Raw genomic sequence first — 24,384 nt, 5'->3', positions numbered from 1 at the left:
TCCCAGCCTTAATGGCTGCTCACATTGTCCAGATCTCCAACAAGTGCAACCTCCCTGGCCTGAGACACCTGTGACTTAATGTGGATACCCATCATACAGTTTGAACAGTTCCACCCTGCCGCTGGCTTTTGTGTTCTTGGGATAAATGTTCATCCCACAGGCTGCGTCTGGAAGTCGAGCTCGAAGGCTGTGTAGGGTCTGAACAGGCTTTCAATGGAACACAGAAATTGTTCTTATCATTTGCGTTACAGGACCACGTTGGAGCCCCAGTCATGGTCCAGGACCCCGCTGTACTGTGCAAACGCAGAACAAAAAGATGGTCCCTGCCCTAATGAGTTTACAGTCCAACTGTAAGAGAAGAGATAACAGGTGGCTACAGACAGATGGGGGAGCATAAGGAAACAATGAGACAGTTGTGATCAGCTCGATGGGCAGGGCTCTCAGCACACCAGCGGCCTAGCTGTTGTGACGTTTTTTGTAGGCGTCATGGCAAAGGAGAGATTTGAAGGAGTATAATGAGTTAGTTTTGTGGGTGTTTATGGGGAGCATGTGGGCAGCATGGGAGAAAGCACAAAGGTGCTTGTTTGAAAATTTAACAAGTGGGTGATGGAGGCTGGGATCGTGGGTTGATCAGAGGCGGGGGTAGCAAGCAGCTTAGAGAGGGATGACCTGGTCAAAGCAATAGGCTAGGACCATGCTTCTCAGCCTGCAGCCCAATCAGCACAGAGCCGCAGCCCATGTGACATCCTCAGGACCATAGAGGTAGTATTTGATGCGGCCCACATAACACGTTGTGGGCCACAATAAAATAAAAAGGTGGAGAACCACTGGGCTAGGACAATGATCCTTTGCATCAGCATTTTGAATGGATAGCTCTAGCCTAAGGGCAGGTCACTCCAGCTCAAGGCAGCAGAGAGCACATCACTGTGTTACTGTGTGACATCCTGCACAGGTTCCATCATTTTCACAAGGTTCCCTTTGCAAGGGTTCTTTACAAAAAATCCACCACCACCCAGTTGCTTGACTTCAAATAGACTGGGTGCCCCTCTCAAGAGAGGGTGGGTGGGAGCCAGGCATTGAAGCATGTGCATTTTTATTTTAAACTGCTTACTGGAAGAATGATTATAGATCAAATCGTTGGTGCACAGGATTAAACCCTCTTAAGTGTGGGTTAGAAATGCTGCAGTAATCTCAACCCGGCTGCAGGAGGGGAGGAGGCGCAGCAGAAGCAGAGGAGGGGGCGGTTATCTGCCAGGAAAGCTTTTTAACACAAAATGACATTATTCCAAATGGCAGTAAAGAAGCCAAGATTCGGCCCTGATCGATGAAGCTTTCCTTCTCTCTGTTGCAGATGAGCCCGATCCTGCCCTCTGTGATGCTGTCCCGAGCACGCCTCACAGGAAGGAACTCTGGTAAGTGCTGATGCTCCTGGGATAAATCACACATTTGTGTCACTGCCACTGAACCGATCCCGAGGACTTTCACTTTTAACAGAGCTTCCAGGTAGTAAAGCCTGAGGATGCCCCTCCCCCTGCCGTCATTATCCTTCCTGGCCAAAGAGGAGCTCCCCTTTGGAGCCAGCCGGTGTCACTCCTTGCTGTTGAGTAACATTGGGCATCTTACTCTCTCTCACGCTTGCCAGGCAGGGCTGAATGCATGTCCAACCCGGTTGTTCTACTTGATGACATCATCGGGCCTCCGAGCCCAACCCATGCAACATTCTCAGTCTTAAAGTAAAAGAGACTAGGATGAAGAGTCAAACCCAGCTCTCCTGATTACACCTCTCAAGTGACCTGTGTTTCTCATGATGATATGCTACCAAGTGGCTTTTGGGAGGGAATGGGGGTGCATGTCCTGCCATTCAGTCTTTTGCTTTTTCTTGTTTCTCTCTCTCCCCCATATCCACCAGCTGCCTGCATGCACATCACCTCCTGCAGGGGTGTCTGAGGCCCAGGTAGTGTACCATTCCTCTCCTAGTGCCACTATTATGGCTACTGGAGGCTTGCCTGCAGCCATTATCTCTGAGTAGGCTGGCAGTGGTAACAGAGATTTAAGGTTGATGGAGGGATGTTCAAGGAGTAGCTGTGGAATACGATGGAGAAAGCATGTCAGATATTGTGTGTCCCACATTGTGGCATTGAGTGATAATTCTGCAGGGCAGTACGGACCACTGACCTGCTCAGAATGCCCCTCGTTTATCCTGCTTACGCAACATAACTAGTGCCCAGCACATTTTAATGGGTTTATTTTTGTATCCAGTGTTACTCAGTGTTCTGATCCTTCCTGGGCTAGGAGTTTCCTTAGTGAGTTATTCTTAATAATACACATGGGATTTGCAGTGCATATGGTAATCACCTTTCCTTGGTGACCATGGAGAAACTCTCTTCCCACCAGCAGTTATTTTGCTTGGGTAAAATAAGGGATTTTACTGAGCTGGAAAACTGGATGTGAATTTGTGGGGAGAGGAGGTTTCTTAAAACAGAAAATGGCAGTGCTGTGTGGGAATTTTGTGGGCTTGGCAGCTGTGCTATCTTAGCCAACAAAGGTGCTTTGTTCTCAATTCAGTAGAACTTGACCTGTTAGATAATGCTATCCTGTCTCATAGACTTGAGAGCAGAGCTGCTGTTGCGGTTTTTATCGCCTCTGGTCACCTCTGCAATTGGAGGCATTTGAGTCCCCTGTTTGTTAGATTCTCTGGCCCAGTGCCCATCATAAGGCGCAAGTGAAAGTCTTAGTTAGTGTTTTTCTATGAGGAAGGCGTGGAATGAGAGAGAGATGGTGTATTGGATGACTCGGTTGATTAATAAGAGGTTCAGGGGGTTTCCACTGAGACAGGTTTGTAATGAGCCAAAGCTATGAGTATTCCTGGTGTGAACTGAACAAGGGGGGATCTCAACCCAGATGTTAGTTGACAAGCATCCACATCACACAATCACTGCCACGTTTGTCACTGACAACAGAGAAGCCGAGGACTGAGTAGGCTATGGAGATTCAAGTGTAGCCCTTGTAATCCAGGAATAAGGTATATTGGCAGGAGCCGGTGTGTGGAGGAATCTTACCTTGCTCTCTGGCTGTACGGAGGCCTGGCGTCTGTATGGCTGCCCTGTGCTGCCTTTTGCACCATGTGTGCTACACCCAATGGTCTGTGAAGCGGTACCTCTGATAGCTGCCATCAGACTATCGCTCTCAGCATGCAATGCTCTTTCTCAATCAAAACCTGCTGGGACCTGTGGTCTCCACCATCTGCACCTCTATTTTAATAAAGACACTTCCCTAGCTTTTTTTCATCCATAGATCTCCAAGCACTTTGTAAAGGTGGGTAGAATCATTATCCTTGTATTTGCAGAGGGAGTAGGAGTGGTTCAGAGCAGTTGAGTAGCTGGTCACTGGCAGAGAGGAGAACAGGAGCCCAATCTGATTCGCAGCTGCCCTCATGTGGTGTCCACAGGCACCTCTTTTTAGACTTCTGCGGTACCTCTACCCCAAAGGTTGAAATTTTAGCCATAGCTGACCTATGGGCACTGCTTCTCGAACCCTAGTCCCTTTGGGCCCCTCTCCTTCCCCTTCCTACCAGCAGCCATGTTGGCAATAAAAAGCCTTCAACCCTTTCAAAACTGGTACAAACACCATTGGGATCGTCTGTGAATGATGGAGATTGTAATGTCTCCCCACAAGACTGCTGTTGCCTTAGCAGCAGTGCCCTCATGTCTATTTGCTCCACTTAATGCAGATGAGATGTAGCCATCAAGATCCTGGCAGGCAGTTAGCACTGTCCTGTTCTGTGCCCCAGTGCAGAAAGAGTAGGTGCGGGGAGGAACCTTTTTAGGGCGTATTCTCTATACTTTGAGCCCCTACCAAGGTGTGAGGGGATGCTCCTGCCCCCATTGGCTTGTGGCCCCTGTACAGAATGCTGAAGCTGGAGAAACAAAAAACAATAAAGAGGAGCAAAATGGCTCCTAATGTCTCACACTTCCTTTAGAGAGCTGCCAGCCGATAGAACTTTCCTCTGAATAAGCCACTGGCGAGGCTCCTATGTCTGGACTCAGAGAAGGTTAAAGGGTGATTTGATTAGTCTGTAGGTACCTACAAAGGGAACAATAATGGACCTTTCAATCTAGCAGAGAAAGGTAGAAGCATGATCCAATGGCTAGCAGTTGAAGTTAGACTACTTTAGACTGGAAATAAGATGTAAATTTTTAACAGGGAGAGTAATTAATGACTGGAGCAACTTACCAAGGATCTTGGTGGATTCTCCATCTCTGACCATTTTGAAATCAAGATTGGATGTTGTTTTTCTAAAAGCTCTGCGCTAGGAATTATTGCGGGGCATTTATCTGGCCTATGTTACACAGGCTGTCAGATGAGACGATCATAATGGTCCCTTCTAACCGTGGAATTTATGGATCGAAAAGGCAGGGTGCTAGGGGCCCTGCCTGCACTGTCCGTTGAGCTCTACGAAAGCCTTACTGGTTCCTATTCGGCCTCATAATAAAATAGCTGTCCTCCCACAACAGCAAATATCCGTGGGCAGCTTGGTAGAGAGAGCGATCGAACTGTCTAGGAGCCTGTGTCCCAAAGGTCTCTGCAGAGGGTGGGGCGGGTTTTTGAGCGGGGAAAGGGGAAATTTTGTTTAGATGGGTTGAGGCAGTAATCCAGGAAGTGAGGATGGAAACGTTCAGCTGGTCTTCAGGAAACCCTTTCTAATAGGGTCACTTCTAATATGTGGGTCAGCCTCTCTAGGGAAGCTGCTAATGCTATTGGAGTCTTTGAAACGAAACTGGACCAAGTCCTTGAGGATATGCAGAAGAGATTCATCTTGCACGTGGCATTGGAAGGGGCAAGGAAAAAGTGGACTAGGCAGCCTAATAGGTCCTTTCCAGCCTTAGTATATTTGATTAACAGATCAGTCTTGTTAATTTTAAATGGGCTACATACAGGGGAAGCCTGGTGACGTTCTCTGGCATCTATTATGCAGGAGCTCAGAGTATATGATCGAACAGTCACTTCTGACCTTAAAAGCTATGAAAATGAAGTGATGTGTTTTATGTAAACAGAAGTGTTTGTTCATATCCTTTAACCGGCTAATAAATGTCAAAAATTATTTGCAGCACCAGGAATGAAGAACATGTAGAACTCAAGAAAGGGTTTTACAGAGCAGATTCCAGGGGTTCAGCAGAGCTAAGAAGCATGACTGTGTCTGGCAGCACATCATGGGATTGTTCCACTCTAGAGACAAGAGGAGGTGACTTGAGAGAAGAAAGCACTTTAGAAAGACTTTCTGGTTTGAAGGACTTAGCAGGCTCAACAGAAGTGCAGTGTGTAAATCCTTCACGCTCAATGGAGTCCACGTTTACAGTGGAGTCCAAGATTGTAAATACTGTGCAGATGGACACTGATCAATTGGAGAGCGACTCTCAGGACTTGAACACTCACAAGGCTACAGCAGAAACTTCCATTCCTTGTGCTGGAGTACGGTCTGTTAGTGGAGAGGAAAAATATCATAAAAACGAACCAAAGCAACTTGAAGCCTTCAGCAAAGAGCACTTAGATAAAAAAAAGAAGGGCATTCAGAGGTTTGACTGGATTTCTGGGCACAGTAAGAGTTCTAGTCCTCACTATAAAGACATAAACAAGCCAACAGATGGAGCAACTAACTTATCCATCAGGGGACAGGCCGTGCATGAGGTGCCTCGTCTGTTGCCTCTGCCGGTATTCAGAAAAACGCTAAACCCTGTCTTGAACAAGTCGAAAACTCTGGAGAGTGTATCCTCTGACAGGACGGGGCTGGCAATGGAGGCCAGTTTGAGTGACTTGAGTTCTCTTAATGCTGCAGAGTGGACATTGCAAAAGCCAAGCCTCCAGATAAATGAAGATCTTGCTATCAGCAAACAGTCCTGGACGGTAAACGCTGAAGACTCTGTAGAGCGAATCCCACTGATGTCTCTAGAACCAACTCCCTGCAGCTCCTATGACATTGAGATGAGGCCGTATGTGTGCAGTGTCTTGTTAGAGGAGCAGGGAAAGGAAGAGCTTGGCCAGGAGGAGGATCCCACCGTGTACACGTGCATTGAATGCAGCATTTACTTTAAGAAAAAGGAACACTTGATGGATCACATGCTTCAGCATAACCAGGGACCAGGGCAGGACCAAGATAGAGATGCAGTTGGGGGTCAATGTCAGTTCTCCTGTAATGAATGTGGATGGGCATTTGGGGACCCTGGCTCTCTGGAGCAGCACAAGAGGCTTCATCAAGAGTCCAGAGAGAAAATCATTGAAGAAATCCAGAAGCTCAATGAGTTTTCAGACGAAGGTCGAGAAGCCCGGCTGCAGTGTCCCAAGTGCGTCTTTGGAACCAACTCCTCTAAGATCTTCGTCCAGCATGCCAAGATGCACGTCAAGGAGAGGAAGGACCAAGGCATGAAGAATGTGAATCTCTTTGGCAGCACTGGCAGTGGAGAAATGCATGACAGCCCAGTGCACAACATCTACAAACACTTAAAACCAAACAAACACACCCCTGTGCAGGTGCAGCCACACAGCAGCAGTAAAGGACTCAGCACATGCATGCTCTGCAGCTTCCCCGCCCCCAATGAAAATATCCTAAAGGAACACATGAAATATGCCCATTCCCATCTTCCCTGGGACATAGAGATTTTTGAAGAGGACTCTAATCAGCCCGGAACTAGCAGGGATGCCTACAGCCCCGCTAGGCCAGGCCGATTTTCAGAGATGGATTATTTTGGCAAAGCCGAGAGACTGTTTCCCCAGCCTCACCGAGAAAGCACATCCCATTATGAATCTGTTCATAGCTTTTCCATGGGTCACCAGAGACTCAATAAAAGCAACGGAACTAATAAAAAGGACTTCCAGACATCAGAGTTTCACACCAGAAAAGCAGCCCCGTACGGTGCCCTGCACAAAAACTTAGGGCTGTCTACCCTTACCTCAGCAAAAGTTTATTCTCAGTTTGCCCTGCAGCAAATGAAAAAAAAAAGCACAATACACCACCTTGAGAGTGATGGGGACAACGTCAGGAGTCACCCAGAGGGGCTGGAGGAGCTCAGGCACAAATGGGCATTGGCAAATGATGTTGGGAGCATGGAAGAGGAAATTTCTTTAACCACGGAAATAGATTTGACTGAGAATAGAAGCTTCAAACCCTTTGCTATTCCTCAGTCTGTTTTGGCCCTCAAGAGAACTTTCGGAGACACCTTGAAAGCAACAGACTCTTCTATAGCATCGGAAGAACAGCAGCATCAGTTACAGAAGATGGTCCCTGTTGTCCTTCTAGAGGAGATGAACCTTCATCCCCAAAAGACAAAGCAGCCAAAGGGGAAGCTGTACAAGAAAAAAATAGCAGCTCCTTCCAGGGAGTTCATGATGGACGAATCCCTCCCCTTAGATATTCTCTTGCTGGACTCCCCTCTAGAGGGTTCCCTAGAGCTAGATGACCTCTTGGATACAGACTCGCCCATGCTGAAGAACGAAGAGAGGAAATGCCCCTATTGTCCTGACAGGTTTCACAATGGGATTGGCCTAGCCAACCATGTGAGGGGACACTTGAACAGGGTGGGTGTGAGCTACAATGTCCGTCATTTCATCTCAGCAGAAGAAGTGAAAGCTATTGAGCAAAAATTTTCCTTCCAAAAGAAGAAGAAAAAAGGTAGTATGTACTCAATTTATTATTTTTTTTTACTTTTTTTTTAAACTTTTTTTTTTTTTTTTTTTTTTTTTTTTAAATTCCTCCCACTGAGGCTGGGTATGTATATTATGGTAGCTGGCCTGAATCTCTGAGTCTCTTGTCACAATACAACATCCATTCATGGCTTTTTCATCTGGTTAAGCTTTTCTCTTTTGGCATTATCACCTGGCTGGGGCTTTTACCATGTTATGTGCAGTAAAGTCCTCCCTTGGGCTTCCCATGTCTGGAAATATTTGTTAGGTGCTTTTAATATTTGTTAGCTGCTCCTGGATGATGCTGACAAATTGTCCTTCTTTTTCGCAGTTGCCAACTTTGACCCAAGTACTTTCAGTTTAATGCGATGTGAGTTCTGTGGGGCTGGTTTTGATACACGTGCCGGTCTGTCCAGCCATGCCAGAGCCCACCTGAGGGACTTCGGTATCACCAACTGGGAGCTCACCATCTCTCCAATTAACATCTTAAAGGAGCTGCTGGCCAATTCATCCCAACACCCTATGCTGCAGTCTGTAGTAGGAACGGAGCCTTCATCCCCAAACCGAGAGAGGGAGGTGCACGGGTTTGGACACCGAAAAAGCATGACCCCCATGTCTGAATGCAGTATTCCACGGTCTCCTTTATCCCCGTTCCCACCTGCGTGGGGAGACGAGTCCATGCAGTCCTTCCGAGACGGTAAGCAAGTCCTGAACTTACCTTGCAAGCCGAAAAGTGTATTTACTGCTAATCTAAGGCCAGATCCTGCCATCCTTACTCTGAGTAGAATTCGATGAAGGGGACAATTTGCAGAACAAGGTTCTATTCAGCATGAATAAAGGTGGCAGAATTGGGCCCCTTGTTATTAATCTCCATCCATACCTTGTTATCCCTGTGTCTTGCCATAAACTGAAGCTTGGGCTGTGCCAATGAAACTTGACACTGGCTTTTGAGCAGGCAAATAGATCTGTGGTGGTGGAGCAATAGGCAAAAGAACCTGCCTTTCTCTTCACACACAGCACAACATCCTTGAAAGCTCCTGTGGAGAGACCCAAGGGAAGATTTTTTTTTTTTTTTTTTTTTTTATTAGAAGGATCAATCTCCTGCATTGAACTGGGTTTCTGTCACTAAAACCTATCAACCTGAAATAAGAGTCTGCCCCGTTTTTTCCTCACTCAGCAGAACTTTGGTAGGAGGGAGAAATGGCAAAGTTGAAGCCACTGGGACCAGTTCAGTGGCTTCCAGTTATTTATTAATTCTATTAGCACTCAGGTGTGAGTAGAGTCCGTGGCCTGAGAAGCTGTGCATTTGTCCCATCTGCCGCACTCTTCCTGAGCCTAACATAACTCTGAGGGACAGGTAAGTGTTCAAAGTAACTATCAGCCACCCCCAAACAAAACTTGTTGCTGGTAAACTCACCCAGATTGGTTGATGCAAGTGACAGAAACACAATGTCCTGGTTTTTAAAAATGTCTGTTTGAAACTATGGGTGCATTAATCTAGAACTGCAGTTCCCGTTAACATAGGAAAGTGCTAGAGAGCGTTCACTAGGGCAGTATAGTCCAATCTTACTTCCAGAATTCTGGCTGTAGGGAACCAGTGGCTGCCCTACAAATCTCAACACATGTAATCTCATGTTCAGAAATGCCATCCAAAAAGTGGCAGGATCTTTGTGCCTCTCTGTAGCAAAATGGCTCCCACTGCTGCAGCGTCTGAGCACCTTGCAAACATTAATTTAGCCTTGTGAATGCCTTTCATATCAGCAAGGATTAGTATGCCTGTTTTACAATTAGGGAAATTGAGGTAAAGAAGCGCTAACTCCTCCAAGGGCTTGCATGGAATCTATGGCAAAGCCTGGAATTGAACCCCAAACCTCCCAAATCTCTATCCAGTGCCTTAAACAGAGACCAATGAGCAGGGTAGCTACTTCTGTAGGGTTCCTGGATACAGAAGCATAGTATATCAATGCTGTTGCCCTAGGGGTTTTTCGCCTTCCTCTGCCTAGGACACAGGTTACTTGCTGGTTTGAACTAGAGTAAATGGTGGATTTGAACTTGAAATCTTTAAACGAAGATTTGAGGAGTTCAGTAACTCAGCCAGAGGTTATGGGTCTATTGCAGGAATGGGTGGAGACAGTGCTGTGGCCTGCAATGTGCAAGTCAGTCTAGATCAGTGGTCTTCAACCTGTGGTCTGTGGACCTCTGGGGGTCCACAGACTATATCTAAGATTTCCAAAGAGGTCTGCACCTCCATTTGAAAATGTTTAGGGGTCCACAAATGAAAAAAGGTTGAAAACCACTGGAGTAGATGATTGTGATGGTCCTTTCTGGCCTTAAAGTCTAGGAGTCTGAGTCTTCCAACCACCCTCAATGGGTAGCCCTTCTGCTGAATGGTGACGGAACTCTGGACCTTGCAAGTCTGCTTCCCAGTGGAAGAGAAAGTACTGATGCAGAGTGTGGGTCTATCCTAAGTGTGCCTTGCTTTATCTACCCATGCACACCAGTTCTGGAGCAGAGGCAGTCACAGACAGCATGCAGGCAATCCCTTCTTCCAGAAATCCCACCCCAGTTCCCAGGAAGCTTCTCTGTCCCAAGAATTCACTCCAAATGTAGAGAATAAAACAGAGAAATTCTCCTATCTGCCACAGCTTTTCTCCAAGAACGACTGCATAACAAAATGAACAATAATACAACATTTCTTCAAAAGACTTAAAAACTTGATAAAAGGAACTTCTAAGGCTGTGTATGACGGCACTCTCTGCTGACACCTACCACAGCAATAATATCCTGGCAACTTTCTCAAAGTCCTTGAAACAGATGAAAAAAGGGTGGTCACTGGAATTCCAAACTTAGCAGTCATCTTAGCTGTCTCTAGCTAAAATAAGGAACATGCAATGTAGGGTGTGCTGGCATGCTCCTCGTGCCCTACGTGCATCTAAAAGGATTCTTGAAGATGAATATAAATGAATTATCTGAAGGTGCCACAAGTACTCCTGTTCTTTTTGCTGAAAAACACAGCTCTACTTGGCAAGTCAAATCACAGTAGATGCATATAGCTTTGTGACTGTGGCTGGCTGCTAGTAAGATGTGAGCCATGGGCTTGTCCTAGACACAGTGCCTTGATGCACTGCTTAGGTGCACCTCTTGCATATGCTCGTAAGCAGTTTTGGTGTCTTTAGAAATGTTGCTGCCTTTGGCTGGCACTTCAGCAGTTTCAAGCCACAGGTTCCCTGAAAGACTGCAGAGATGCTTTTCTAATACGTGCAGTTTACTTAGAATACTGTGGTGGTCTTGTTAAAAATTAGCCCTACTCCCAGAATGTACATGTGTTCTTGTTAATAAATTAAATGAATGGAAAGGGAAGGTGCCTCAGTCAGTTGAGTCGTTTCAAAAGCCTTTCAATAGCAAAACATTCTCAATGAAGAGAGAGTTTAAAAAATGGGAGACCCTAACCCTCACTTTGGATTTTCAGTGTAATTCTAGTTCTACAGATTCCTCTTATCCAAAAGTCCTAGTTCTCCAAAACAAGTAGCCTGATGTTCGTCAATTGCACTTCTGCTTATTCGAACACCCAGTTATCCAAAACTTTCAGGTGTCCCCAGGCCACTCCAATAAACAGGAGTGGACTGTAAATGCAAACAAGAAATGAGGGTGATTGCTCCAATGTTCTAAGTTCAGGCATATTAATTAGGGCCAGTAGTGCTAATATTAGTGTTAATTCCTATCTCAATTGTTATGCCATTAGTCACCTTTAGGAAGTAATGTAGACCCAGTACCTATATTGAAAATGTTTCCTGCTAAATTTTGATCAGTCCACATGTCACACCCCTGTCAGCCTCAGAGCATTGCCAACTGTTTGGCTTTTATCAAAGTCCAGGAAAAAAATTACCTACTCCAATATGACAGGTTTCAGAGTAGCAGCCGTGTTAGTCTGTATCCGCAAAAAGAACAGGAGTACTTGTGGCACCTTAGAGACTAACAAATTTATTAGAGCATAAGCTTTCGTGGACTACAGCCCACTTCTTCGGATGCATATAGAGTGAAACATATATTTTTTTCTCTTACTTAATTGGCCTCTCAGAGTTGGTAAGACAACTCCCACCTGTTTATGCTCTCTGTATGTGTGTATATATATCTCCTCAATATATGTTTCACTCTATATGCATCCGAAGAAGTGGGCTGTAGTCCACGAAAGCTTATGCTCTAATAAATTTGTTAGTCTCTAAGGTGCCACAAGTACTCCTGTTCTTTCTACTCCAATATACCTGTCACTTTGTGCCATGATAGTCAAACTGTTTAGCTATGTGATCCAGTGTGAATCTCTCCATAAAAACAGCATTCTCTTGACTTCCCAATACAAAGCCAACCTGACTGTGTCATGCTCTGGGCCCTCCAAAGTGTACTCCACTTAGGGCATAACATTTCAGCTTTGCTCAAAGAAAGCTACTGCTACAATCATGTGAACACTGAAGCTACTGCACGGAATCCTTACAATCTGGATTCATCCATTTGATGCTGCTACAGCGTCAAAAACTATCTAAAAACCTGTCCCATGAAGTGCAGAAAGAAAATGGGACTCCTGTGTTTGCTCAAAGAAACAGTAAAGAAATGTCTTGCCATCTCGGAAAGCACTGAGGTCCCACAGTGATTAGTATACCGTACTGGAGCCTGAGTGGAACAGAGTCTCCTGTGCTTCCATTTCTTATCTAAACCCCGATCAGCTTGTTTATGCCAAAGTGTGTGTGTTTAGGAGAGAGTGAGTGTTAAGTGATATGGCTGTGGGGAAAATCCAGCGATAAGCCTTGTTGCTCTGAAACCAGGGCTAGAGTATGGCAAATCCTTTAAAAGCTATCTCTTGGATTTAAATATTGCTTACTTTATTCTGTTTTATAGTCTCATTACTAGTGTGCTGGGGCAGTGGGATCTCAGGAAAAAAAGGGATTAATTTGGAAAGCTAAAGGCCTATGTTTAGGGCTTCAAAAACTTGAAGTGTAACTAACACACACCCAGCATTATGTAGGTGCTAGTCACAACTCCAGAGTTAAGACTGAGTTGAGGTTTTTTGCGTTTAAATAGGGAACAAAGCCTCTTGATTATGCATAGAGAACACAGCGTATCCACCCCAATTTACAGCACTCCCTCCCTGAGTACAAAATCTACTTTCTGAGAATTTGAGTAAATCTTTTAATTAGTTTGAGTCCAACTGAATTTTAAAATGGCTCCTTCAAGACCTCTAGCACTTAGTGTCGGGAGAAGGAATTACCTAACAAATCTCTCTCGTGAGAGACTTCTGGGGGTTTTTTTACGCTAATTCCATAATATACACGTTTTTGTCACTGCAAAAAAAAGTTAACGGGACACTGTAGTTTGCAATTGATAATCCCAAAAGCCAGCACGAGTTTCATACAGCTGCTCCTTTGTGCATAGATAGTATTTTATGTTTTGCGATGTCTTCTGTTGAACTTATGCTTGTAAAGTATATGACTTTGCACCACCTGTAACACTCTTAGTCTCAAAGCCCCTTATGAAGGTTAGTATTATACACCAACCCCACATCCAACCTCCATTTTACAGGTGGGTAGTTAAGGGCACATGGAGGCAAGCTGACTTGCCAAAAGTTACTAAAAGGGTCAGGGCACGTCAGGAATAGAACCCAGGTTTCCTGTCTGCCACCCCTCTGGTTTTAACTACTAACTCACACTACCTCTTGTGAGTTACAGTTGCTGTGGGAATCATAAGGCTTAGCTGAGATGCATTAAACCTGTCCCTGGACTATGGTGAATGTGTAACACCTATGCTCATGTCTCTCAGAACAGAATTCCTGTTTCCTTCCCGTCCCCTTCCGGGTGTAGATCATGGAAAAAGCTGACTGGTATTGACTCTGGTTATTTGAGAAGCCCCTCTCCAGGCAGGGAATAGCTCGCTGTTAGACCCTACATTTAAACCATACATTTCTGGTGGCAATGCCCCTGTTGTCAGGATACACTTTGTCAGCTCAGCTTCAGGAGAAGATAGAAAGACACTAATTTCTTTTAGCATTTTATTAATTGCCCTCTAGGTTATGTCAATTTTCTGAAGTTGTCACGGTGTCCGGTGTTACAGGAATTAGCCAGATAAAGCCCTAAAAAGCAGCACCTCAGGTGTGCCACAGTAGCGCTGTAGTGTAGTCACTTGGTAGAGTGATGGAAGGCCTATTCCCATTGCTGTAGTAAATCTACCCCTCCAGAGGTGGCAGCTAGAATTCTTCCATCTTAGCAGTGACTATACCGGGTGTTAGGTATAGTTACTGCATCTCAGAGGTGTGAATTTTTCATACCGCAGAGCGACATAGCTAGGTAAACCTAAGTTTTAGATGTAGACCAGGTCTTCCTGCAGCAGAGGTTCTCCTACCGTCTTCTTCCTGTAAACCTCCCCATTTGCATGATACACAAACAAAAACTAACCAGAGAGTATCCGTGGAAAAGGGCTGTCTTGCTGAAAGATCTGCTCTAGCGCAACCAGATTATGGGTTGGATGCAGGAATTACTGGGTGGTATTCTCTGGCCTGGGTTATGTAGGAGGTCAAACCAGTTGATCATAATTTTCCCTTCTGACCTTAAAATCTAATTGCTTGTAAAAACATCTGAACAAATGAAAATAAAGGGAGGGAGGGTGGAAATATCTGATGTTCAGGCCCATGGCAAGAGTTTTAAGTTGGATCCAATAGATGATAAGAACTAGGGACATGTATTTGGATTGGAAAACGCAAGGTATAAAGAGGGTGGTGCAAAAAATGGTGCATTCTGAGTCAGGACTGAACCAATGGCTCAGTGGGAGAATTGTGCCGTTGGAGCTGTCATGTTTGTGTGAAATGTAAAGAGGTCTTGGCCCTGATGGGAACTGAAAACCCCACAATGTCTTTTCTGAGTAAGGATGTTCACCTGAGTGTCTTGGTCAAATTCCAGCTGGGGAATTATTCTGCCTCCCTGAATTTTCCCCCACTCCACTTTCAAGTGGTTATTGTTTTCTTCACTTCCTGCCCTAGCCTATTGTGCTCTATTAAACAGCTGCCAGTATCACCTGACAGGAGGCTGTGCTGAAGTGGCAGGCAAAGCGATCTTTGCTGATTGCTTGTAAAGCACTTTGAGGTTTTTCTGCTATGGAAGGTGCTAGGCAAATATAAGCTCCTCTTTGCTAGAAGTAAACTTAGCTCGGATGTTGTTTGGTTGCCCATGATTTATCCTCTCCACTCGTTCAGTGTTCTTCATGATCTATATCCTTCCAAGCTCTCCTCCCTTAAGCTGCTGTTGCCTTTCTCTGTCCTGAGGACTGCTCTCATATCTAGCAGCCATTCCCTTGCCGCCTTTATTGACCCTAAGTGCAAGAAACCGATACAGATCTAGAGACTTTTTGTACCTTTTCACCTCTTCCTGCTCTGGGACAGCTGATGCAGTAGCAATGGTGTCTGCCTGTTTGACTGATCTGCACCTTAATTTAAAAGAGCAGAATGCTAATCGTGAAGAAACAGAAAACAGATATTATGCTGCCTTACCCAAACCGATGTGTCATTTTCCATAGGCACAGCACTGAACTGCAGTAGTGTTGCAGGAGCAAATGTGCATTTGTATCATTTGTTAACCTGCTGCCCTGTGGACATTCAACGCAGAGCCAGCAAGGTGGACATTTGCCCCTATGGCTGGAAAGCAACTGGAAGAAGTGGGTGTTAAGGAGGAGATGCCTGGTGGAGGAGAACGGGGAGATTATCCCAGCTCAGAGGGACGGATGGTCTGAACTAATCCAGCAATTTCTAATCTCAGCTGGCTGCTGGATTGTTCTGAGAACCCAAACCAGTGTTTAAAAGGGAGCTGCCCCCATTGTGCTCAGAGATAAATAAACCCATCACTATTTAGCTAATGTGAGTGAACCTGAAGGTCTTATGCAGCAGAGAGAGCTTCTTCATAGCTAAACTCAGGGGCAGCCCTGTTGGTTTTTGTCATGTCTGTTTGCAGCCCAAGCACTGATGGACTAAAGCTTTTCAAAGACTGATTGGATGGTTAATAAGAGAGCGTGCAACTATCAGCTGGTGCTTAGAGCTGACCATGGTCCCAGACTTCCCATTCAAATACACAGCAGTGGTCCTCTGTGATTTAGCATCACCTGTTGAAAGCAGAATGCCACTTCCACAAAGCCAGCCCCTACAGGTGTATCCGTTTGGAAAGGATATCGGTCGTTCTGTGCTTTTCCTGGAGGTTTTCTTGGGTCGGTGGTTTTAATTTGTGCAGAGTGCTCACCTTTCTTGCAACCAGCTGCTCTAGCTAGAGCCTTCTAGGTGTGGCTTGTTGGTGGCTACCTACTTGTAGTGACAAGGGAAAGTCACGCTCATGTCTGTCTGTCCCTCAGACCAGTATATCTGTTTGGAGCCTACATATTCCAAGGAGGATGTATCTGCCTGTCATACCTACATTCTATGAGGTACCCCCCGAGAAAAGAAAGTCTCAGCACTTCCGTGTGTCTGTGTGCACATGCAGGGGTGGCTCTGTTTTTTGCCACCCCAAGCACGGCAGGCAGGTGACTTTCGGCGGCGCACCTGCGGGAGGCCCGGTGGTAACGCGGATTCGGCGGCATGCCTGCGGGAGGGCCACCGGTTCCGCAGATAGCTGCCGCCGAATTGCCACCGAAGCTGCGGGACTGGCGGACCTCCCGCAGGCATTCCGCCGAAAGCAGCCTGACTGCTGCCCTCATGGCGACCGGCAGGCCGCCCGCCGTGGCTTGCCGCTCCAGGCGCGTGCTTGGTGCCTGGAGCCGCCCCTGTGCACATGCACCGGACTCCTTTTACCTCCCTTCTCCAAACTCCCCCTGCAGGCTTCATGCTGAACTGCCTCAACCAGGAAGGCTCCACCACCTTCAGTCATGACTCGCCCTTTGGCCCATCCTTAGCTTGTCTATCTGAAGATCTTTTTCTCCCTTCTTGTAAGCCTTGACACCCTCTCAAGCTCCACCTGCAGGCTTAATTTTAAGCTCTTCGATCCTGCTGCTTCTGTTAACCTGTGTGTGTGGGCCACAGCTGCGCAATCTAAAGCTGTAGAAAGCCTGTCGTTGGTTACTGTGTGAGCATTACAAAGCCTGTTCTGTTAGACAACCAGTAGTGTAGTCGTCCCTGACGCAGTGAGATCAGAAGAGATCCTTTTTAGTTGTTTCACTCATACTGGATCACAGTCATTCACAAGATCTGCAATGCCTCCATGGGAGGGTAGCTCGTGACTTAGCACTGACCCAGTGCTAACTCTTGCACCCCTATTTCTGTTAGTACTTCGTGCTCTTCCGCCACGGTTTCCATTATGCCAGAGGCAGGAGTGCAGCTTTCCCGCTGTTTCTCTCTGTCAGTCTCCTGCCCAGTGTGAGGAATGGAAAGTTACTCATGAGAGCAGGGAGTGACCTGAGCTGCTTTGCCTGCCCAGGGTTTTGTTTAAACAGGATGTGCAGTGACCTTTCACGGCAAGTGTGTGCACATGAAAACCAAGCTGGCAACTGTGAGAAGCTGCCACCTCTGCTGATCTGGGCTCCTTCCCTCAGAAATTTACTACTTTCACTGATTTGGATTTCCAGATAAGTACCAAATATAGCCTACAATCCTGTGAATTGGACTCAGACGACCCTGTGAATTTATGGTCCATATATCCCAGACAATTCACTTCTTCCAAAGCCTCCTACAAAATTAAGAAATCTAATCTACGATTAACGTCAGGCTTGACAAAGCCCTAGCTGGGATGATTTAGTTGGGGATTGGTCCTGCTTTGAGCAGGGGGTTGGACTAGATGACCTCCTCAGGTCCCTTCCAACCCTGATATTCTATGATAATGTAATAGAACTTCTTCCTGGCTCCATATCTCCCAATTCACTTAGTCTTGTAGTGAAGTACGCTCTCCTGGCACTGGCTGTATGTCTCAGAGGCGAGGCCTTGACTCCTTATAACCCTAAGTAGAAGGCCCTTAGTTTAGTAGCACTCCATGAACATCTCAGTCTGTTTGTGGGGGACAGGAGAGCATGGAGTGAATGGGCTGCAGCCTCAACAAAAGTGGATATGATGTTTTTAATTGTGCATAATGAACTAAAAAATATCCCAAGAACTTGAAGGAGCCCAGTTGTTTGACTTAGTTTGTGCACCACTGGCATGAGAACACTGTGGTCCCAAGATCTGACTAAACTGCAACTTTTTTTTCTCCCCATAGATTCATAGATGTTAAGGCCAAAAGAGACCATTATGATCATCTAGTCTGATCTGCATAGCACAGGCCAGAGAGCTTCACCTAATAATTATTTTGCATTCACTCCATAACTTCTAGTTGAGCTACAGTGGATCTTTTAGAAAGACATTCAGTCTTGACTTCAAGACTGCAAGTGATGGAGAATTATCCACACCCCTAGGTAAGTTATTCCAATGGTTACTTCCCCGCACTGTTAAAAATTGGAACCTTTTTTTCTAGTTTGAATTTGTCTAGCTTCAGCTTCCAGTCATTGGATCTCATTGTGCCTTTTTTCTGCTAGATCAAAGAGCCCTCTGCTTATCAGAAATCTCCCCTCTGTGTAGATACTTGTAGACCATGTTCAAGTCATCTCTTAACTTTCTATTCAATAAACTAAATACATTGAGCCTCTTCAGTCTCTCACTCTAAGGCAGTTTTTTCATACATCACAAATCAGTCTTAATTCTCTTTCCAATTTTTCAAATTCTCCTCAAGTTTGGACACCAGATGTGTACATAGGGTTCAGTAATGGTCTCATAATGTTGTATAGCGCTATAATACCACCCCTAGACCTGCTTTGATATTTCCCTGTTTATACATCTGAGGATGGTGTTCATCCTTTGAGCTGCAGCATCACACTGGGAGCTCATGTTCAGTTGGTTTCCACCATGACTCCAGAGTCTCTTTCAGAGTCACTGCTTTCCAGAATACAGTAGCCCATCCTACAAGTATGATTTATGTTCTTTGTTCCTAGATGTGGCTGTTTTTAAATGCATGTTACTCAAATGAACCCATCTTACCAAGTTATCCAGCTCAGTCTGTACAACTGACCTGTCCCCATCATTATTTACCACTCCACTAATTTTTGTGTCATTTTCTACATCATTGATATAAATATTGAATAGCACTGGGCCAGTCACCAATCCTTGTAGGCCCCCACTAGAGATTATTGGATTTTGATTTCCCATTTAGAATTACTTTTTGCAACTTATCACTTCACTAGTTTTAATCCTTTTTATGTAGGTTGCATTGATTTTTATATAGATAGATAGTCCCATATGACATTCTGGTACAAATTAGCATTAAATACTTACAGATGTCCAAGAGTAGGTCTACACTTACCCGGTAGTTTGGCGGCGAGCGATCGAACTTCTGGGTTCGACTTATCGCGTCTTGTCTGGACGCGATAAGTCGAACCCGGAAGTGCTCGCCGTCGACTCCCTCTGTTTCACTGCAGAGGTTCTGCCTGGGACCTTCCCCGGACCCTTCCTACTTGGCCGACTGCTATCAGTTTAAAGAAACAGTGCACATGTCCTCATAGCCACTCACTTTTTTTTTCCTATATAAAAACATCTTTTAAAAGATTTAATGTTTATCAACAAATTGTAGAGGCCAGGTGAGTCACCAGCTTCCTCATCTCCTAGCCCTGAACTGATTCCCTTGTGTTATCGAGTCTCAAAGGTATAACAGTGGCCAGCTCTTGCAATATTGTGCATTTTTAAAGCTTTCTCCACATATCCTGGTATTTGGCAGGAATCTTACGAATTTTTGCCCTTGCTCAAAATAGCCACCATACCATTTCTTGCAATGGGACCGAAGCTGCAGGCACCCCACTGTCAAATTGGTTGCTATTTACATATAGCCTTTGCAGGTCTAGGAGGTGGGGTTACCTCCTGGCTGGTATTTGACCGGCTTGGCTGGTTTTTGTATGGTTTTGCCAGTTGCCAGAAAAATAATTTAAGCTGCCAGGTTTTTTTATGTGGGTCTAAAGATTTGCATTGTTATCACAATACATGGGGATATCTAATGTTAAAAGTTTGTGTCCAGCTAAAGATACTGCAGTGTATTTAAGCAATAACCGATCAAAACTGTTGAAAATATAGCCGCTGTTTGCCCACCAACACACAAGTGCCCTTTTGGTGTGTGGGAGAGAGGGTTTGAGTCACACGAGAGCGAGGAGGTGTGCAATGTTATCAATCTTATCTCCGTGTTCTCTCTATAGATACTATAAGTGGCTGTTGAAGGGGGGTTGCAGAGTTGCCTTGTGGTTGGGGTTGCGGCAGACTTATTGTGATTGGGGTTGTGGTAGACTTGCCGTGGAAGGGGTGTGTCTTTTTTTTTTTTTTTTTTTGCATTTCAAAAGTGGTAACTCTAGGTGGAGGTGAGCTGCCCCAGTCAACATGGCTGCCTCCTCCCATTATTTTCAATGAGACTGAAGACAGGCTGACCTCAGAAGATGGCTGCTACCTGGACTCTATATTTAAGAAATGAAACCGGGAACTGGTGGGGAATTGCAGGGAGGGAGCAGAGAAGGTAGACTGAGGGCTAGTGAATGGGGAGCAGGGAGATGGAGAGAGGCTAGGTGGATGGAGAAGATGACAGGAGAATGCCAGGGGAGGATGTGGGAGGGATATGAGGGCAGCTCCCGTACCCCAGGAGCTAGCAGAGGGAAGTCCCTTCCAAGAGGCCAGCAGTAAGGATGCATTTTGGGATGCTTTTAGGGTGAATTTACACCTGAAATGGTCTCTCTCAAAACTTGTGGGCAGGTGGTTTCCCATGTCTTCTATTACATTTATGCTCTTTGAAAGAAAGGGCGGGTGTCAAGGGTTACAGTGCTACACTGGGATTCAGGAGGCCTGGCTTCAATTCCCTACTCTGGTGCACAACTCCCTGTATGACTTTTGGGAGAGTCACTTAGTCTTTGCCTCAGTTCCCCCTTCTGTACAATGGGATAACAGCCCTGCTCTGTCTCCCTGGCATGTTGTGAGGATAAGTACATTAAAGATTGTGATGTGCTGGGATATTGTGATAATGGAGCCAGAGAAGTACCTTAAATAGAATGTATTTAATTTATCCAAGGGAAGGTTAAGGGTTGACTTTATCAGTCTCTAAATACTTACACGAGGAGAAGATTTTGAATAACAGACAACTCTAATCTAGCAGACAAATGCATAATGAGCTCTAATGGTTGGATGCTGAAGCTAGACAATTTCAGATTACAAATAAGGTATATATTATTAACAGTGAGTGTGATTAACCATTGGAATAGCTAATCTAGGACCATGGTGGATTCTCTATCATTTGCAGACTCTATCTCAGAATGGGAGGGCTTTCTAAAAGATCTGCTGTAGCTCAACCAGAAGTTATGGGCTTGATGTAGGAATCACTGATGAGATTATCTGGAAGTCAGACTAGATGAATCTCCTGGTCCCTTCTGGCCCTAAAATCTACAAAAGGCAGCAGACAAAAACAATAGATGTCATTGTAATAATCTCATAATTTTTAAGCCAATTTTGAGGGCGGTTTTGAGGTTTGACTCCTGATTTTTGAATGCTACGGGAGTTTGTATTACTGGAGTAGATTCCTTTTTGTTTAAAACTCTTCTTAGCAGGACAGTGTCCTGGCAATAAGGGTGCAGTTTCCATTTGGATCACGCACAATTCAGCTCAGTTTGGAACCAGTGGAAAGTACCAGCTGCATCTCTTGTATCAAATAACTCGATCACTCTGAGACACAGGATCTTGGGATGCAGCTGTTTCCAATTACATTAGCTGGTGTCCAATATTTTTCCTCATCTAATTTTGTTAGGACTGGGTTTCCGGCCTTAAATGTGGGTGAGCTTCTGGCTGTATTCAGACAAATTAAAGCCTGAGATCTCTTAGATTTGGTGTCCCTCTGTTTCACATCCTTTTAAGTAGGGCCACTTAGGACAAAGGTATTAACTCTAAGGGTACGTCTATACTTACCGCCGGACCCGGAGGTAAGCAGTAGATCTTCTGGGTTCGATTTATCGCGTCTTGTCTAGACGCGATAAATCGATCCCGGATCGATCCCGGAAGTGCTTGCCGTCGACGCCGGTACTCCTGCTCCACGAGAGGAGTACGGGGAGCCTGCCTGCCGCGTCTGGACCCGCGGTAAGTTCGAACTAAGGTACTTCGACTTCAGCTACGTTATTCACGTAGCTGAAGTTGCGTATCTTAGTTCGAAGTGGGGGGTTAGTGTGGACCAGGCCTAAGGTTGGCAGCGCTGTTCTGATCTGTTGACTGAGCTGGGCTTACTGCAGTGATTAAAGTTTGGGTTGCCCTAGAGTTCAGCAGAGCTAATAGGAGGTCTTTGTTAAGCGAATTCTACAGCAAATCTCTCTGCCAATCCATTCTCTTGTGGGAGGTGGTGGTTGAAAGCAATATGCTTATCCCAAAAGCTTAGCATTCTGTGATGGGAAGTGGGTGTTCCATAGTCAATGACTGTTTCTTCTGGATGCCAAAATGAGAGAGAGAGAGAGAGAGAGAGAGAGAGAGATTTTTTTACCTTGTGAGTGCAGTGAGAAGTAGTTCGGCAAATCTAGAAAAATAGTCACTGGCTGCCAGATAGGTATGTGTCTTCTGTTCACCACAGGGGTAGCGCTATTTTGTTCTCCTTAAGGGCCTATACTGTAATGCTCTGGTATGTGAGGTTGCATGAGTTGTGTGTGTGGCATTTTGGAAAAAATCCTAGGATTTTTGGGTTTTAGACCTGCCCTATCCTGAGCCAATGTAGACATTCAGCTCACAGCCAGCACTTTGTGATAACTTGATGTCCCCTCACATATCCTTCCCAGTGTCATAGGCACAGACTCCGTGGGTGCTCTAGGTCTGGAGCACCCACGGGGAAAAAATTAGTGGGTGCTTAGCACCCACCGGCAGCCAGCACCCCCAGCTTCCTCCCAGTGCCTCTCGCCCGCCACAATCAGCTGTTCCGTGGCATGCAGGAGGTATTGGGGTTAGGAGGAGGAGTGGGGACAGGACGCGCTCGGGGGAGGGGGTGGAACTGGACAGGAAGGGGCAGAGCGGGAGTGGGACAGGAAGAGGTGGGGTGGGGGGCTTCGGAGAAGGGGTGGGGGTAGGGCCTGGGGAGGAGCATCCCCAGGTCCTGGAGGAATCTGACACCTGTGCCCAGTGTTTTCCTGGGGGGATAATGGGACCAACCATATGACTGCCATAGGTCATGCTTCAGGTTCAGAGAGTTCCTTTCTCATTGCATAGACGTCAGTTGGATCTGGGACCCTGATAAGTAACAGGGTCAGCCATGTCTTGTAAACTTAAATATAGTTTACAACTGTGGAATAGCCCTAGTGGCTCCATTAATCAGTTCTAATTTCTGGGCTGAGGCTGGCAGGCCATTCATACTGACTCCAATGTGCGCATCTATAGCATTCCAGGCTTCTAGGGCCTTGTAAGATATTGGCCACCACTAGGGACTTTGCTGGTGCCTATTCTGATGTAAGTTGAAATCTCAAATATGTAAGTAGTCTCTGGCATCTAAGTGATACCTTCTCCGGGTCTTTGCCATTTCTTAATCTTATGAGTGGCTCTTGGTCAGTCATAAGTCTGAAATCAGGATCCTCCAGATGTCTTGCAAACCTATGTGCTGCTCACTAGAGGTATTTTTTATTTATTTGAACATACCTGAAAGCCATCTGGAGCAATTTGTCCTGGGTGTCCAGTCATTCCTGTGTAGCTGGAATAGCACCCTCTGAGACTATAGCTGTTGATATCCACTGAGATGGCTGTGGCTTTGTAAACACTGGAAATATTGAATGGTACCAGGGTCCCGCAGAGGTCAGTGGTGGATCTGATACTAATCAATATTTTCATTAATGATTTAATGACTTGGATAATAGAGTGAAGAGTACGTTTATAAAATTTGTAGATGACACGAAGCTGGGAGGGGTTGCAGGCACTTTCGAGGACAGAACTCAACAAATGACCTCAACAAATTATATACAGTAACTCCTCACTTAGTCGTCCCAGTTAACGTCATTTCATTGATACGGTGCTGATGAATTAGGGAACATGCTCGTTTAAAGTTGTGCAATGCTCCCTTCTAACGTCTTTGGCAGCCGCCTGCTTTGTCCACTGCTTGCAGGAAGAGCAGCCCCCTGCAGCTAACTGGTGGGGGCTTGTAACCAGAGTGGACCGGCAGCCCGCTATCAGTTCCCCGCTCCCTTAAGTTCCCTGTGCTGCAGCCGCCCAGCAGGCTATCAAGGCAGTTCAGCTGTACCTCCCCCCACTGCCATGTGCTGCTCCTGCTTTCTGCGTTGGAGCTGCTCCCAGACACTCCTGCTTGCTGTGCAGAGGGGAAAGGGGGGGGCTAATGTCAGGGTGTCCCCCTCCCCCCTGCTCCTGCACCCTGCTTACCCCTTCTCCATCTAGAGCAGAGAGGGGACGCGGAGGGAGAGAGACAGAGAGAGCTTGGGGCAGTAGCTGTCTCAACTTCCTGATCCACTTAAAAAGACAATGGACTTAAGAGTGGGACAGCTTACTTAAAGGGGCAGTGTGCATCTCTCTCTCTCCCATACACAAGGTGTATGTCTGTCTCTGTCTGTCTGTCTGCTATGCTGTCTCCCATCCCTCGTGTTCGTGCTGCCTTGTGTGAGAGGCTACATTAGCAACAATGTGGTAGCACTTGGCTGAGCCCTCAAGGGTTAGTTTATCATTTAGCAGCAAGGCAT

At 45.9% G+C, this 24,384-nt stretch overlaps 1 protein-coding gene across 7 annotated transcripts in view; it reads left to right on the top strand.

Annotated features, from left to right (window-relative positions):
* Window positions 1-24,384, top strand: part of WIZ (WIZ zinc finger) — a 146,092-nt gene that overhangs the window by 83,892 nt on the left and 37,816 nt on the right. For 2 of the 7 annotated variants that reach the window (XM_054012358.1, XM_054012356.1), the window contains exons 3-5: window positions 1,352-1,412; window positions 5,109-7,666; window positions 8,006-8,371. The exons of 1 other annotated variant lie outside the window; for it this stretch is intronic. In XM_054012358.1, the coding sequence (XP_053868333.1) occupies window positions 1,352-1,412; window positions 5,109-7,666; window positions 8,006-8,371 (2,985 nt within the window). The remainder of the gene's footprint in view (window positions 1-1,351; window positions 1,413-5,108; window positions 7,667-8,005; window positions 8,372-24,384) is intronic. 4 more of the 7 variants (XM_054012357.1, XM_054012360.1, XM_054012361.1 and 1 more) reach the window with 4 other exon arrangements.

This window comes from Malaclemys terrapin, chromosome 23, assembly GCF_027887155.1.
Source record: "Malaclemys terrapin pileata isolate rMalTer1 chromosome 23, rMalTer1.hap1, whole genome shotgun sequence".
NCBI lineage: Eukaryota > Metazoa > Chordata > Testudines > Emydidae > Malaclemys > Malaclemys terrapin.
The sequence above is the reverse complement of the archived record's forward strand: the minus strand, read 5'-3'. Positions and strand labels throughout refer to the sequence as shown.